Genomic DNA, 14,899 nt, shown 5'->3' on the forward strand with positions numbered 1-14,899 from the left:
TTTGTTTCAGAAGGCTTGCCTACCACAAGTTGATTGGTTCAATATCACCAGAAATTGGGAAGCTAAATCATTTAAAGCTCCTGTAAGTATTTTGCACTGGCTCATGATTTAATTCGTGTTGCTTTAATTACTTGCATAGCCGATCCCACATAGTGGGATAAGGTTTGGTTGTTGTTGTTGCCGCTTTAATTATCTTGCATTTACTTCCGATCCTATTTCTTGTAGAGCTTTGCATGACAACAGTTTGTATGGTGTCATCCCTCCAGAGCTAGGAAATTGCAGAGAACTACAATATCTGTAATCATTTATCTTACATGCATAATTTTTTTTTTTGTTATGTGTCAGTCTACTGTGGTTGCTCTTACTGTCAATACTCTTTGCTTTCTTCAGAAGTTCTAAGTGTTTCTATAATGTTACCATGTATAAAATGTGTGTTCTATAGGACTACAAACCACAAGGGTAAATTCAATTATGATAAATTACTATGCAATCTTGAGTGGCATCTGATGAAATCATTTCTAACCAAAGATGTCATTGATCTTGATTGAGCTAACATGAAATAAAGTAGTTGGCTTTCTTTGAATGCTATAGTCCATAATTTTAGTGATCGTGGAAGCTCAGTGGAGTAGTTACTGAATCTGAGTTCATCAGGACTAGGATGAATTTGGATCCTTATGTACAAGTAGAGTAGTAATGATCTCAACACTCCAAATTAGTAGTTACTTCAAGACTAGTTGAGCCAAGTTAATATGTGACAATCAAATTAATGTAATCTTGTAGGAAAGATTTTCCCAAGTTGCTATGGTCAATTTCATAGCCCAATTATCAAAATTAAAAGTTTTGATAATTGGACTATGAAATTGCCCAATTATCAGGACTAGGATGAATATGGATTCTTATGCACAAGTATAGCTGTTGTGATCTCAACACTCCAAACTGTAGTTACTTAGACTACTGGAGCCAAGTTAATGTGTGGCAGTCAAATTTATGTAATTATGTGGAAATTTTTTTCCTAGATCGCCCAATTATCAAGGCTAGGATGAATATGGATCCTTATGTACAAGTAGAGTAGTTATAATCTCAACACGCCAAACTAGTGGTTATTTGACAAGGTGAGCTAAATTAATGTGTGGCAGTCAAATTTATGTAATTATGTGGGGAAGATTTTTCCTAACTTGCTACGGTCAATTTCATAGCCCAATTATCAAAATTAAAGGTTTTGCACAACCAATTAAACCTAAATATTGAATAAGTTAAGTATTGCTATGCTTCTGGTAAATACTCAGAAATGCTAAAATTCTTTGTAATTTGTCACTAAATCCCAAAGTAATAAAAGGGTCTATTGAATTAATTTAGTGGAAAAACTTTTAATAGGGTTCTTATAGACTTTTAATTGTGTCACTAAATCTTCTATGTCTAATTATGAACTAGGCCCTTAAAGAATTATAGAGCATATTATCTAAGATAAGACATTTTCTTTAAGTCATTCTTTTTGTAGCTTAATTATATTTGAAACATGGCTTCAAGTCTCAATTAATATAATTTACACAGTTAAAATGCCCAAAACATATTATTTTAATTTCTGAACAGTTGTCTTAGTCTTGGACTATGCTGGCTCATGTAATTGTGTTAGTCCATGTTGACATGGTTTTAAATGTATCAACTGAGGCAAGACCTGTGATCCAAAATTAGATTCTCTTCCCATGACATTCTTTATTTCCATCCATTTATCACATGGAAAAATGTAACCCTATAAAGGGCGGGGAGAATGGAATCACTGACAAACAATATTAGTTATATAGGAAGATCTTTTTCCCATAACTCATCCTACAATTGTGGAGTGGAGAGGAAGAGGAGCACCTAGAGCCATCAATTTAGGTTGGGCCCATCGGGTTGGCCTGTCTCGTCAAACAATTTAAGTGGATTGCCCGCGAACCTCAAGGGCTTGCGCGGGTCGATCCGTGGCGGGCTTGGGTTGAGGAAAAAAAATTTCTCCAAAACTTAAAATTAAAATGGAAAATTCAATGGGCTTGTGTGTTTAACCCTCCTAATCCTAACCCACTTAAATTTTTTAATCTTTTCTATATATATTTTTATTTTTATTTTTATATTGTAGGGCTCGTGGGTTGACCGCCTAACCCACAACCTGCCTTAGGTTTAGTTGGAATTTTCCAATCTGTCAAGATGTCGGCCCGCCCCACCCCACCAAATGGCCGGCTGGTACACCCTGCTATAGGTCGACCCTTCTGACAGCTCTAGGAGCACCTACTAGTGCACTAATAAAGAAGAGTGACTTCAGAGTTAGAGAAATCAATATGTCCATATCTCGTGTATATTTTAGTTTCAATTATGCTAGTCAAAGTCCAAATCTATTTAATCAGGAAATATTTATGGACATATGGAGATTCCAATTCTAATATCAAATGCCTTAGGTGCATTATCTAATACGCGTCTTGAAAATTATGGAATTAAGCTAAGTAGGATCTGCAAGAATCAAAGTTAGCTGCTTTGGAATAGGGATATTGGAAGACCATTCTTGATTTGGATCAAAAGACATATAATCTTCAAATGTTGCCAGTTGTGTATTGATACCATGGATGTCAATTTTGATTAGGTGTCTTACTGGTTCAATTTTTAAGTTGATCCATTTTAGGAGGTGAGCTTTCAAAATGGCATACTATAAAAGTCTCCATTTCTAGGGCATGTTTGATTATCAAACCCAGTTTATGGGGAAACTTTTGAGAGGATTCTATATCAGTTACACATAACTGGTTAAGTAGTCCATAATCCATGAAAGTAAAAGGAGTTCTTATTCTTCCTTTGAATATATGGTGTTCAAATTTTTCAAAATAAATATCTACTTTTCCAAAAGAATAGATGAGTTTGCACCTGCTTCCTGTAGAAGGAATAGCACATTGAGGAAATGTATTTTGACATTTCAGTTTGAAGTTGTATTATGCTTAATAAGTGACTAAGATGCCTGTAGTAGGATTTTCCTGGAACCATTCAGGGCTTCACAAAGATCCAAGAATCGATGGAGATTAGAATTCTCTTCCAGACTAATTATATAAGTGGAAATTTCTTCGGGTAGATTATTAGTCTGTCCAAAGAAAATATTTTCTGAAGGTTTTTTGGCTTTAAGGATTTCATGCGGAGACTCCTTTGGCTAGTGTGATAACTTGGGAACTGGTGTAGCACCAGAAAGGTGTATATCATAGAAGTCGTCTAATACTTTCTCAAAAGGTTTTTAGTCTTTTGAGAAGATGATGCCGTTGCTAAATAAGTTTTAGTTTTCTCATTGTAGTTGAGTGAAGTGCTGATGAAGAAATTAGGGCCTACGTTAGTCCTAACTGAGTCAAAAGCTTTATCTAAGGCATAGAACCCTCTGTATAAAGGTCTTTCACACCTAGAGATGGAAGTTTTGACTTCATTCCAAGTTGAGTAAACTCCTCCTTGTGTATATGAAAAGACAGCATAACAAGAAAATTTCTTCCCGCATTTTTTGGACTGTTGTCAAGAAGTAATTAGATAGTGCATTGACAATAGAAATTTTATGGTCGGTGCCGTAGGGATATTCCAAATATTATCTATAAGACACTCTTGGATGTTATCCAGCTTTGATCTTAACTAAAATTGGAATGTATCTTCTCTTCTGGTGAACTGCTGAAGTTCTTGATTTCCGAACTTCTTAGTTTTAAAACCTGTATAAGTTCTTACTTTCTTTTGTCGATCCATACTTTGATGGATAAGTAGAAGTATTTGTTCCGCTATTACCAAAAGTAATATGGATGGGTATGTTTTCCTGTAAGTAACATAAAACATCACAAATTAGTGAAAAAGTCCAGAGCTAGAGAATTATTTGTTCCTTTAATGTGTTCTTGGTTCATTCTTAATCCTCTATTGATAATAATATTAGCAAACTTAATCTAGCATTTTGATCCTAATCCTTTTCTAGTTTCTTATAGTCATTTCCTGCTTGCTATAGATAAATAGCATAAAAGAGTCAAGACAATAAATAACTACTAAGATTTCTAGGGAAGGGGTCCTTTTTCTTTATATTTTCCAAATGCATATCAGCATAAGGATTCCGAAGTTTTAGAACGTATTTAGAAAGTTTTCTAAATAAAACTCCACCCCATTTTGATTCACAGTCATATGTTTCTATGACTAGGTAGTCAGAATCAAAGGGTAAAGTATTGGTAATTTTTTAACCATAGCTTTGACCTGTTTAACAAGATCTATATTTTGTTAGTTAAAATATCTTTGTCTAATGGCTGAAGTTTTATTATACAAAGGACCACTTATTTTTCCTATATTTTTAAGGTATGGTCTTGCATAATTTAAAAGTCCTAGAAAAGATTGAAGTGTTTTTATGCCTTCCATCTTGTTAGGAGGGTCAAGTATTTGGGTAGAGATGTGGTTTTGAAGAGAAATTTCCCTTTGTCCAACTTTTGTTCCAAGAAAGCCTATATAATTGGCAGCTAGTTTTATTTTCTTTATAGAAACAATTAATCTGTGTTTATCATATAAGTTAAACACCATGTGAAGAAGTGCATAGTGTTCTTCCTTGGCCTTGGAGAATACTAATACATCAGCTATATAGACACAAGTAAAAGTAGATATCCTCTAAATATATCATCCATCTTTCTTTAGAAGATTTGAGGGGCTATTTTAAATCCAAATGACATTACTAGCCATTCAAAATGTTTTTTAGACAAAAGAATGCACTTCATTCTATAGAGTCCAGATGCATCTTAACTTATCAAAATTCAAATTTCATGTCAAATTTGGAATACCATTTTGACTTCTGAATTTTGTTGAATAGTTGGTCTTTGTTTGGTATTTTATAGTCGTCTTCATGATAATTGTCATTAAAATGTTTATAATTAAATATCATTCTAGACTGTCATCTTTTCCGTTCAACTCTTTTTTTAACAATGAAAGCATGACTCAAATGTCTAGAGACAGACCTTTGTATAGCTCTAAGACTTAATAATTGATTGATATTCATTGTACATTCATGTCTTTCCCAATTGATAAATTTTAAATCTTGCTTTAATAGTGACGTCAAGATTAATAATATTTAATTTGCAATAGATCCGATTTCTTTACCAATATTTAGTGAGATTTTCTCTTATAATTTCTAGTTTTTTCCTGCCTAGAGATTAAGGAGTCCAAAGTTTCTTGAGTTTTGATCAGGTTACAAAAGGAAGTTGGATTTACAAAGTCGTTAGGGACTTCATTGTCTTGATTGTGTAACAAATTCTCATGAGAGCTTTCCCGGCCAAGTAAAACTAGTTTTCCTGCTGACAAATTCTTATTTACAAGATTCTTTGATTTTACAGGAGCAACTTCATATTAGGTTAGTTGGGTTACAACTTTCAGGAAGAGGAATGAGAGCATCACCACGCTTACTAGCGCTAACCTCTAATGTTCAGAAAGAATAGGTGCAATTACAAGCATGATAAGGAAAACAGCAGTCTCTATCAGGAACAAGTAAGAAATTGAGTCCCAAGATTAAGTGTATATTTTTATGGGGCAATGGGCGAATCCATAATTGATCAAGTGAAATTGGAGGACTACAAGTGCCACAATTTGTATAGAAATGTAGTCGAACATTCTTAACAAATGTATTGCAAGTAAGTTTTTGGCCATCAAATTGGGTACTTACCAATGGAGTATTGGAAGTTTTGATTAAGTTGTGATGCAAGAGGATCTAAAGCTTTTTATTATTATTTTTAGTAATTTTTATTTTTTTGGTATTCAAAATATTTTTTGTATTTTAAGTATTTTTAATAATTTCTATCTTTTTATATTTTTGTATTTTTAGTTCCTTTAGGGATTTTAGGATTGTGAGTCTATTAATTAATTTTTCCCTTTTCGATTTTTTTTTTCTTTTCTTTACAAGATAAAAATTGGAGTGTATATGTTGGGATTTATTTCTTTTATCTGGTTTTAAGGTCTAGAGTCTATATAAACACCTGTATAGCTGTTTGAGGATGAATCCTCTATTCTTAATAAAGTTTCTTATTTTTGGTAAATCCTAGACAATGGCGAGTTTTTCTTTGTTTACGATGTTTTTTCTTCCTCCTTTCTCCGCCAATCTCCCTTCTCGTAAGGATAATCACTATCTTGCCCGGTGTCAGTTGGTATTAAAGCTGGCAGGTTCTGATTGAGGAAGCCGAGTGTCAGATCCCACGGAAGGATGTTGTGGTCATGGTAGGCAGGTTCCGATGGAGGAAGCCGAGCACCATGAAAGACGGTTGAGGATTGAGGATTTATTGGGGCAAGCCACAATTTAACCTAGCATGTAGTGATGGTTACGTGAAATCATGAAGATTGTGAGGTACGTGGTCGAGAGGATCGACATAGAGACCTCAGGCTTTGAGTTGATCTATCCGAATTTTTTGGTATGTCACAATAAAGAATTTAGTTGATTGGATCAACAAAGTGGAGCGGATCTTTAACTATAATTAAGTTTCGGATCAGATGAAGGTGAAGTTGGTTGTCTTCAAGCTTAGAGGTCTAGTATCGGCATGGTGGGAGCACTTGCGACACTTACAAGACCGATAAGGTAAAGCCAAGGTCAAGGATTTGGAGAAAATGATTAAGGTCACTTTCTTCTCTTTGATTACACTCAAACTTCGTTCCAAGGACGATTAAGTTTTGCCATAGAGAACGATAACTTCGACGCCCAAGTTGACTTTGACGGATTTGAAGATTATTTGGAGGAAGAAGTTGACGAGGTACTTTATGGTGATGACCCTGAGACTTTAATCATTCATGAGGAATTTGAACTAGAAGAAGTTGATGAATTTGACACTCTGCAAGTTGTGGAAGATGCTATAATTGAAGAGGAATCTCAATCTCAAATTCGAGATGAGATGACTAATAATCCAATTTACGATGAAGACAAGACTGAGTCAACTAGTGAGCTAATCTATGACGATGATGAAGTAGAAGAAATTGTAAATGCAGAAATTATCACTGCTTATGCGTGGGATAGGTTAAGTCTAGGCATAAGTGATGCTAGTGGTATCAATGGATGGACTGCTGTAGATGCTATGGGAAAGGAGCTGTTTGAGAACCAAACTCAAGATACGATTGATGTTGTAGCAAAACATGAGCACGACCATGTTGATTGTGAGGGGTGCGTTGATATCTACAATTGCCCTTTCCCAATTTGTGATTTCTGTCATGGATCAAAATTACATGAAAGTGGCAAGGTTGCTGAAATGGTGAGAAGCTCAAGCTTTGCTATTTATGGCCGCTATCAGATCTAGGACGACCAGCTGGAGAAGTTGGATGAATGTGAAGGGAATAAGTTCCAATTCAAAGGTGTATATGAGCCGTCAGATTCCATTGTTCTAGAACACGATCTGTTTCATGATAAAAACCAAATTGAAGGCAAAGAAGGCTTAGAAACAGATTCGACAGAGAAAAAACTGCAGACATTTAATGCAATAAAGGATATCAGTAACAAGCTTGAGGTGCAAAAAGATGAATGCCTTTTTCAGCTCAATGAAAATGAGATGCTGATAAATAAGTTAAAGCTCCTTGCTGATCTCCATGCTTGGTCTGAGAAATAAAAAAAAAAAAAGGACAGTCCGGTGCACGAAGCTCCCGCCATGCGGGGTCCCGGGGAAGGATCCATTGTTCGCAGCCTTATCTTGCTTTTTGCAAGAGGCTGTTTCCAGGATTCGAACCCGTGACGACAACAACTTTACCGTTGCGCCAAAGCTCCCTTTCTTGGTCTGAGAAACACTTTGGCCAAAAATTACAGCAGAAGGCATTAGAACTTCAGCTCATTGAGCTCAAACTTAATCAACAGGAAGAGTAGTCAGCTAGGAACAAACACTTCACAACTTTTGACCATAGAGAAAAATTTAAGATTACAACTAGCAGCTGATGAAGAGAGGTTTCAGCAGTTCCAGGATGTCATGCTCGTTGACGAATCCACGACGATTTCCAAAGTCCAACAGCTAGTAGATTTTCTTGATTTAGGTGACGCTTGGTTTAGGGGTTTGGAAATAAGAGAATGAATTCATTCTCAAACTTTGTGTCTGGTTAATGGAAATGAAATCAAAATTTTGGAATGAAGTCAAAAAATTTGGGTATTGATGAACCCCACCTCTTCCCTTGGGTTTTGATAGGAATGAGATGAAAATTAAGTTTTGGATAAAAATACCCTTAATATATTGGTTCAATTTTTCTTTCATTTCACTTTCTCTCTCTTTGTTCTCTCTCATCATTCTTTCTCTCTCCTCATTCTCTCATCATACTTTCTCTCTTAACATATTTTCTCTCATTCTCTACTATTTTCTCCCTATATTCTCTCTCATCACACACTCTCATCATTTTCTCTCTCCACTCTCTTCCATCATACTTTCTCTTTCATCACACTCTCTCCCATTACACTCATTTTTTTTCATCCCACTTTCTCTCTCCTTAATCTCTTCTACCATACTCTCTCCTCATTTTCTCTCATTATACTTTCCCTCTCTTCATTTTCTCATCACACTCTCCTTATTTTCTCTCATCACACTTTCCCTATACTCAATCTCTCTCATTACACTTTCTCTCTCTTCAATTTTTTCCATCACACTCGCTCATCGTATTTTTTCTCTCTTCAATCTCTCCTATCACATTCTATCTCCTCATTTTCTCTCACCACATTTTTCCTCTCTTCATTTTTTCCCATCATACTCTCTCTCATCGCACATTCTCTCTCATCATATTTTTCTCTCACACCTAATTTTTCTCTTATTTTCCTCTGAGGATAAAAAAGAAAATTTAGGTTCATTCCGATTGAATATATTCAATTAATCAAACATTATTTTTAAGAATAATACCCAAGCTCATATCCATTCCCATTTCATAATACTATGATACTCGTTTCTATTCCGATTCCTAGAAGTGAACCAAACGCCACCTTAGTGTCACATGATCTTCCTTATGAGCTAAACCCTAAACACTACTCTAAATTCAAGAACGAGTTCTTTCAACCCGGTGACTGATGCAGGAGGATACGAAGATTTTTATTATTGTTTTTAGTATTTTTTATTTTTTTTGGTATTCAAGGTCTTTTTACACTAATTATGGACGAACTCATGTGCACATTCACAGTATCGTGGTGCATGGTATTTGCAGATGATATTATTTTGGTAGATGAAATACGTGAAGGAGTAAAGGCTAAACTAGAAACTTGGCGGGAAACACTAGAAGAGAAAGGTTTTAAGTTTAGTAGATTTAAGACAGAATATGTGGAATTTAAATTTAGCAATATTAGAAGTAATGAGACAATTGTTAAGATAGGAGATGATGAGTTGCCTAAAATCGAGAGATTTAAATATTTAGGATCATTTTTGCAAAACGATGGAGGGATTGAGAGAGATGCCTTATATAAAATACAAGCAGGATGAGTGAAATGGAGGGGAGCTTCGAGTGCTTTGTGTAACAGTAAAGTATCTCTTAAACTTAAAGGTAAGTTCTATAAAATCGCAGTTAGACTTGCTATGTTATATGGAGCTGAATGTTGGGCTATGACTCCAGCACATGAGCAGATGATAAGAGTTGCAGAGATAAGGATGTTAAGGTGGATATGCGGACATACGAGGATGGACAAAATAAGAAATGAGAGCATTAGAGAGAAAGTCGGAGTTCATCTATTGAGGAAAAACTCTGAGAGACACGTTTAAGATGGTACGGACATGTACTTAGACGACTAATAAATGCTCCAGTTAGGCGATGTGAAACTATGATAAACATGCATATCAAACGAGGAAGAGGAAGACCAAAAATGATTTGGTTAGCAATAATAAACAAGATAAAATTTATTTAAATATAGATGATAATATAGTAGGAGATAGAGCTCAATGACGTAAAAAGATTCATACAGCCGACCCAACCTAGCGGGAAAAAGTTTGGTTGTTGTTGTTGTTGTTGTTGTTGGTATTCAAGGTCTTTTTAGTATTTTAGGTATTTCGGTAATTTCTATCTTTTTATAATTTTGTATTTTTAGTTCGTTTAAGGATTTTAGGATTGTGATTCTATTTATAATTTTTTCCTTGTTTTTTAAATTTTTTTTTCTTTCTTTACAAGATAGGAATTGAAGTCTATATGTTAGAATTTATTTCTTTTCTTTGGTCTTAAGGTCTAGAGTCTATATAAACACCTCTGTTTGAGGATGCCTCTATTTTTAATAAAGTTTCTTATTTTTGGTAAATCCTAGAGAATGGTGGGTTTCTCTTTGTTTTCGGCATTTTCTTTTTTTGTCTTCTCCTCCAATCTCCTTTTTTATCAACCCGCAGGATAATCGTTATCCTCCCCGGCGTTAAATTGGACAGGATGAAGGAAAGGAGAAGTGCTTCATCAATAATTGAGTTTGTTGCTCCACTATCAAGGAAAGCATGTAACATAAGTTCATGCCCCTAAATATTCAAGGCGCACCGTGCACGAATGTATATAGAGTGTACAGTATTACACATACTAGGTGTTTTAATAAACATTAGATCTGTATCTTCTGTAAACACTAGAACTGTATCTTCTGTTTCCTTAGATGATAATACCTTTTCCTTTATCTAAGGGAGGAGTGTTTTTGTTTTCTCTAAGGCTTGCTATGTCAGTCTCAAGTAAATTTATTCGAGTTTCAAGTACTGATACTCAGAGTTTCGAGTAGTACATTTCTTATACTGCCTCGGACAATATGCACTGTAGTAATATGAAAGATTTGTGTTAAGCAAAGATTAGAACATTGCTTTTTGTAAAGTTTACATGTTCCTCTTTTATTGATAGAGGGGTAGAATCCACAAATAAAATAGGAAATGCTATCAGTTCCTTCTTTAAGTATTCAATCATGTGGGCATTCCCGCTGATCAGATCTTTAAGTCCGTTAAATTATATGGTATAAATTGGTGATACATTAAGTCAAAATTTTCCAACTATTCTTCTAGTTCAGTTAGATCTTGTTGAAGGTTTGTCATCCCATATTTTTCAGTCAGTCCATAAGGATGCTGAAGGAATGAGTTGACTAATGTATAATCTAATGAAGAAGGGACTTCTTCCATATCCTTTACAGATAATAAAATAGATAGAAGGCGCATCTGATACATCAGATTCTACTTCTACTAAGTCTAGATTTGTGCATCCTTGCAGTTTAGCTTCTCCTGTTAGGGCATGCAAAGCATGTTATAGTGTTGGAATAAGTCTTTTTAGGTTTCAATTTTGTAACATGTTTGCCTTTATTCAGATAATGCTTCTTTCCCTTGTTTTTTTTTAAAATAGTTTTATGATGTCTAAACATAGAAAGTAGTAAAGTTAAATATTCCTTAACTATAGAGTTGTTTGGGATTAAGTGTATTTAACGGGTTGTTTGAGAAAACAGTTAAGTTTCTATCTATGCCTATGAGTTCTAATCTATGGTTAGAAAAATTGTTTCTTCTTGCTAGTATGTTATGTAACCAAGGAGTTGTATTTGTTTCTGTTTGCCTTTCTAGTGTTGTTTTAGAAGAGCCAGAAAGTGGTTCAGGGTGCTTGTCATACTCATTTTGACTGTTCTGACGTATAAGTTAAGAATGCGCAAGTTTTTGGGAATTTTCTGGCAACAGATTTCCCAAGAGATAACTTGCTTAAGTGTTTGCTAGTTTGTCCAAGGCTTCCTTCCGGTCATTAGTTTGAGTAGACCCTTGGAGTTGTGTTATTATTAAGAATAACCTATTTTCCATTAGTGTTATTCTATGTAGTGAAGTTAAAAGGGCTAGTATAGTATTGTTTTGCTTGGCGAAGATTTGATCACCTTTTCTAGTTAATTCAATACTACAATATCTGTCTTTTTTAATTTTAGAATATTGATGTGTGTATTCTAAAGCTTCTTCATACTGAGTGTTTTAAAATCTAAGTTTGTTCATGTATACTTAATTTCCTCGAGTATCTTATGAAGAGCTATAAGTTCTTCATTGATTTGAGTCTTATTACTCGTAATCAAGTCCTTGAGTTGTAGTAATAATGCTTTGGGTTGAGCTTCCAGGCTTTGTGGTTTGTTTGTCTCGATTAATTTTGATAAGGCTAGTATATCCTATGCAGTAGGCATACTATCTAATCTTAAAGTTTTTCTTAAGGATTCTTGAGCTTCTTTAAGGTGGTCAAGATTTCTTAAGACTTCAGCTAATATCTGATTTTTCTGGACCAGACTATTAGTTATATTGTCTAGGATTTGGAAGATGTTTTGTTGTTGGAATTCTAATGAGCTTCCTAAACTTATAAGTCTGTAATGGAGTTCAAGTGTGAATTGTCAGTGTAGACAATGAGTATGAGTTTTGGTTTTAAAGTAGCAACCGTGTTTGTTTTGTTCTAAAGTGATGATCTTTCCTGCTGGATGTTGTAGAGCTAAGTCTAAATAATCAAATTTTCTGTGGAGAGTTAGAAGTCTTATACTAAATATCAGGTTTCTAGCATGACTCTGATACCATTTTTTTCTCTACACTTCGGTCCTTGTCCTAGTATAGCTTGAGTAGAATGGTAATGCACAACACTAAGTTTGGTATTAAGTAGATTTTATCACTAGTTAATATGCTTATTATAATTTTATAATTTGTTCCAAAATTTTAATCAAATTGACCTTCTGATTGCTATAAGCTTATATTTGCTCGTAACATATATTATAAGATTAAAACTCATATGATTTCAAACCACTTGAAGCCAGGGGCAGAGCCATGATCTTATTCAGTGTAGGCAATATTTATCACATCACCAACATAAAAGAAATTCGAAATCATTTTTTTTGCTATAGATATATGGACAAAACATTGTATGTAAAATGCACATGCTGGAGGTGATGATGAAGTTTGGCCTGAAAAGGGAGAGGTCGAGAGAATCCATGTCCTTTGGCCCTAGTGCCCCGGCATCGAGCAACAAATGCTAGCTGTGCTGCTGTGCGAGGGTCATCCACTAGTATGAGTATTTAGCTCCGGTGATTGGATTGGGCTGGGAAGAGGAAGAGCCCCACTACGGAGTCCTTCCTCCTTTGACTTGTGTTGGAGATTTGCTTCCTTAACTTGGTGGAGCATAGCTTGAGGGTTGGTCACTTGAACTTCTCCCTCCCACACTGTGCCATCTAGTTCACCAACTGGCTGTTGTGATCGAACATCGTCAACGATTTCTTGTTGGAGCGGAAAGGATAGGTTTCAGCGAGCAGTCTGAATAGCTGAAGGTGAACACCAGGCCGTATTCATAGTCGGGGATGTTGAGGTAGTCCATGATCTTGGTTTTGACATTGTACTCCATCGTGTCTTTCTCAGCACCGCCGTATAGGGCATGTTTCCTCAGGTTAGCGGTGATCTCTGAGAGGTTGAATGCGGAGGACTCCCATGTCTGGAAGCTCTCAAGGTAGGAGAACAAGCTGAAGCCGCAGTAGATGAGCTCGACTCTGGCATCGGTGTCAGCAAGGTGGCAGTATTCATTGCGGGGGAGGCCATCGATGCGGCTGGACGACTGGTACTTTGGTCACATGGTGACAAACTTGGCGAAGGCCTCGTTTAGGGTAGTGATGGATTTGGTGGAGAGGAAGGCTCGCTCGACAGCGAGGGCGGTGGCGCATAGGAACTCTTGTTGGGCTTGAAGGTGGGCGAGCGACTGCGAGCAACTGATGGAGCCCTCATAGGGGTTACCGCGAGTTGCCCACACTGAGCCCATGTGAGCTCCGCCACTGCTTGAAGCCTGTTGAAGCATGCCAAGTGTTGGCTCAATATATTACTAAAATTGTTCCTTTTCATTGAGGATGAAAAACTCTACTAGAAAATAATACCTTTACCTTAGTGAAGACAAAATTTATAATGCTAATATATTTGATACCATTTAAAATGGTTTTATATCTATCTTTTTGAGAGGCATCTATTACGTGCAAATTTAAATCTATGCGTTTGATGAATATTTATGTTGTAGACAAAAAAAGAAGAAGAAAAGTAATCCTCTTTTCATGTCTCTACATGGTAGTTGAGATAATTTGGAAACTAAGGTAGTAATTAAGCTGTGTGCACATCAAACAAGTTAGGAAGAGAATATCTTGACTCTATAGGCCACAACTTTGCTGGGATGTCTATAATTTAATCTCTATATGCTGCATTCTAGAGATTCAAAGGCAGGGTCACTCTGCCATCAAGCAAATGCTTTTTCTCTGCTACATTTTAGGATTGGGTTTGCAATAATCACCAGAGTCATGAATCCTTCATCTGCCTCTCTTCCTTTTCTCTTAATACTATTAAGATTGTGGTTGCTTATTTTCATTTAGTTTGTAGAAAAGTTTTAACTTGAAATCTTTCCTCATATTATCAACTTGTTTGCAGATCTTTGCAGGGTAACTATTTGAGTGGATTTATTCCTCAAGAGTTAGGAAATCTTTTGGAGTTGCAGACCTTGTAAGTTTCTGGCTGTCATTTGTCTTAGCACATCTAGATATGTTTATCATAATTCTTTCTTTGAACTATGTATATGAACAATCCAGCAGCTATCCCTTGTGATTTGAAATCTTATACCTTGTTGGGTAGCATAATCGAAGTGTATCTTTTTAGTAATTTACCAAAACCTGATCAGTACAGATAATCTCGAGTATTGATTCTGCTAATGAGTATCATGTCGTGCTAATACTTAGCACACCTTGACATGTTACAACACAATGACACAAAGTGAATTCAAGTAACATTTTTTTCTTTTGTGTTATTAAAAATTATAATTCAATTGATTATCTAATTGTTATAACTAAACATCTTAAATTAAAGATGATTATAGGAGGAACATATTGAAGTAAAAGAAAATAAAATCATTTTTAATCTAATTACTAATTGATGCAATCTTATTAAAAAAATAAAATTTAAGTGAGAAGTTAAACGAGTAAAATTTATTTGAA

General features: G+C 35.3%; 1 protein-coding gene across 1 annotated transcript in view; it reads left to right on the top strand.

Annotated features, from left to right (window-relative positions):
- The window catches only part of LOC122027847 (LRR receptor-like serine/threonine-protein kinase FEI 1), an 84,693-nt gene that overhangs the window by 6,820 nt on the left and 62,974 nt on the right, over window positions 1–14,899 (top strand). Inside the window, exons 4-6 of the mRNA XM_042586859.1 lie at window positions 11–82; window positions 226–297; window positions 14,340–14,411. Of these exons, the coding sequence (XP_042442793.1) occupies window positions 11–82; window positions 226–297; window positions 14,340–14,411 (216 nt within the window). The remainder of the gene's footprint in view (window positions 1–10; window positions 83–225; window positions 298–14,339; window positions 14,412–14,899) is intronic.

The sequence above is a fragment of the Zingiber officinale genome, chromosome 10A (assembly GCF_018446385.1).
Source record: "Zingiber officinale cultivar Zhangliang chromosome 10A, Zo_v1.1, whole genome shotgun sequence".
In the NCBI taxonomy this organism is placed as follows: Eukaryota; Viridiplantae; Streptophyta; class Magnoliopsida; order Zingiberales; family Zingiberaceae; genus Zingiber; species Zingiber officinale.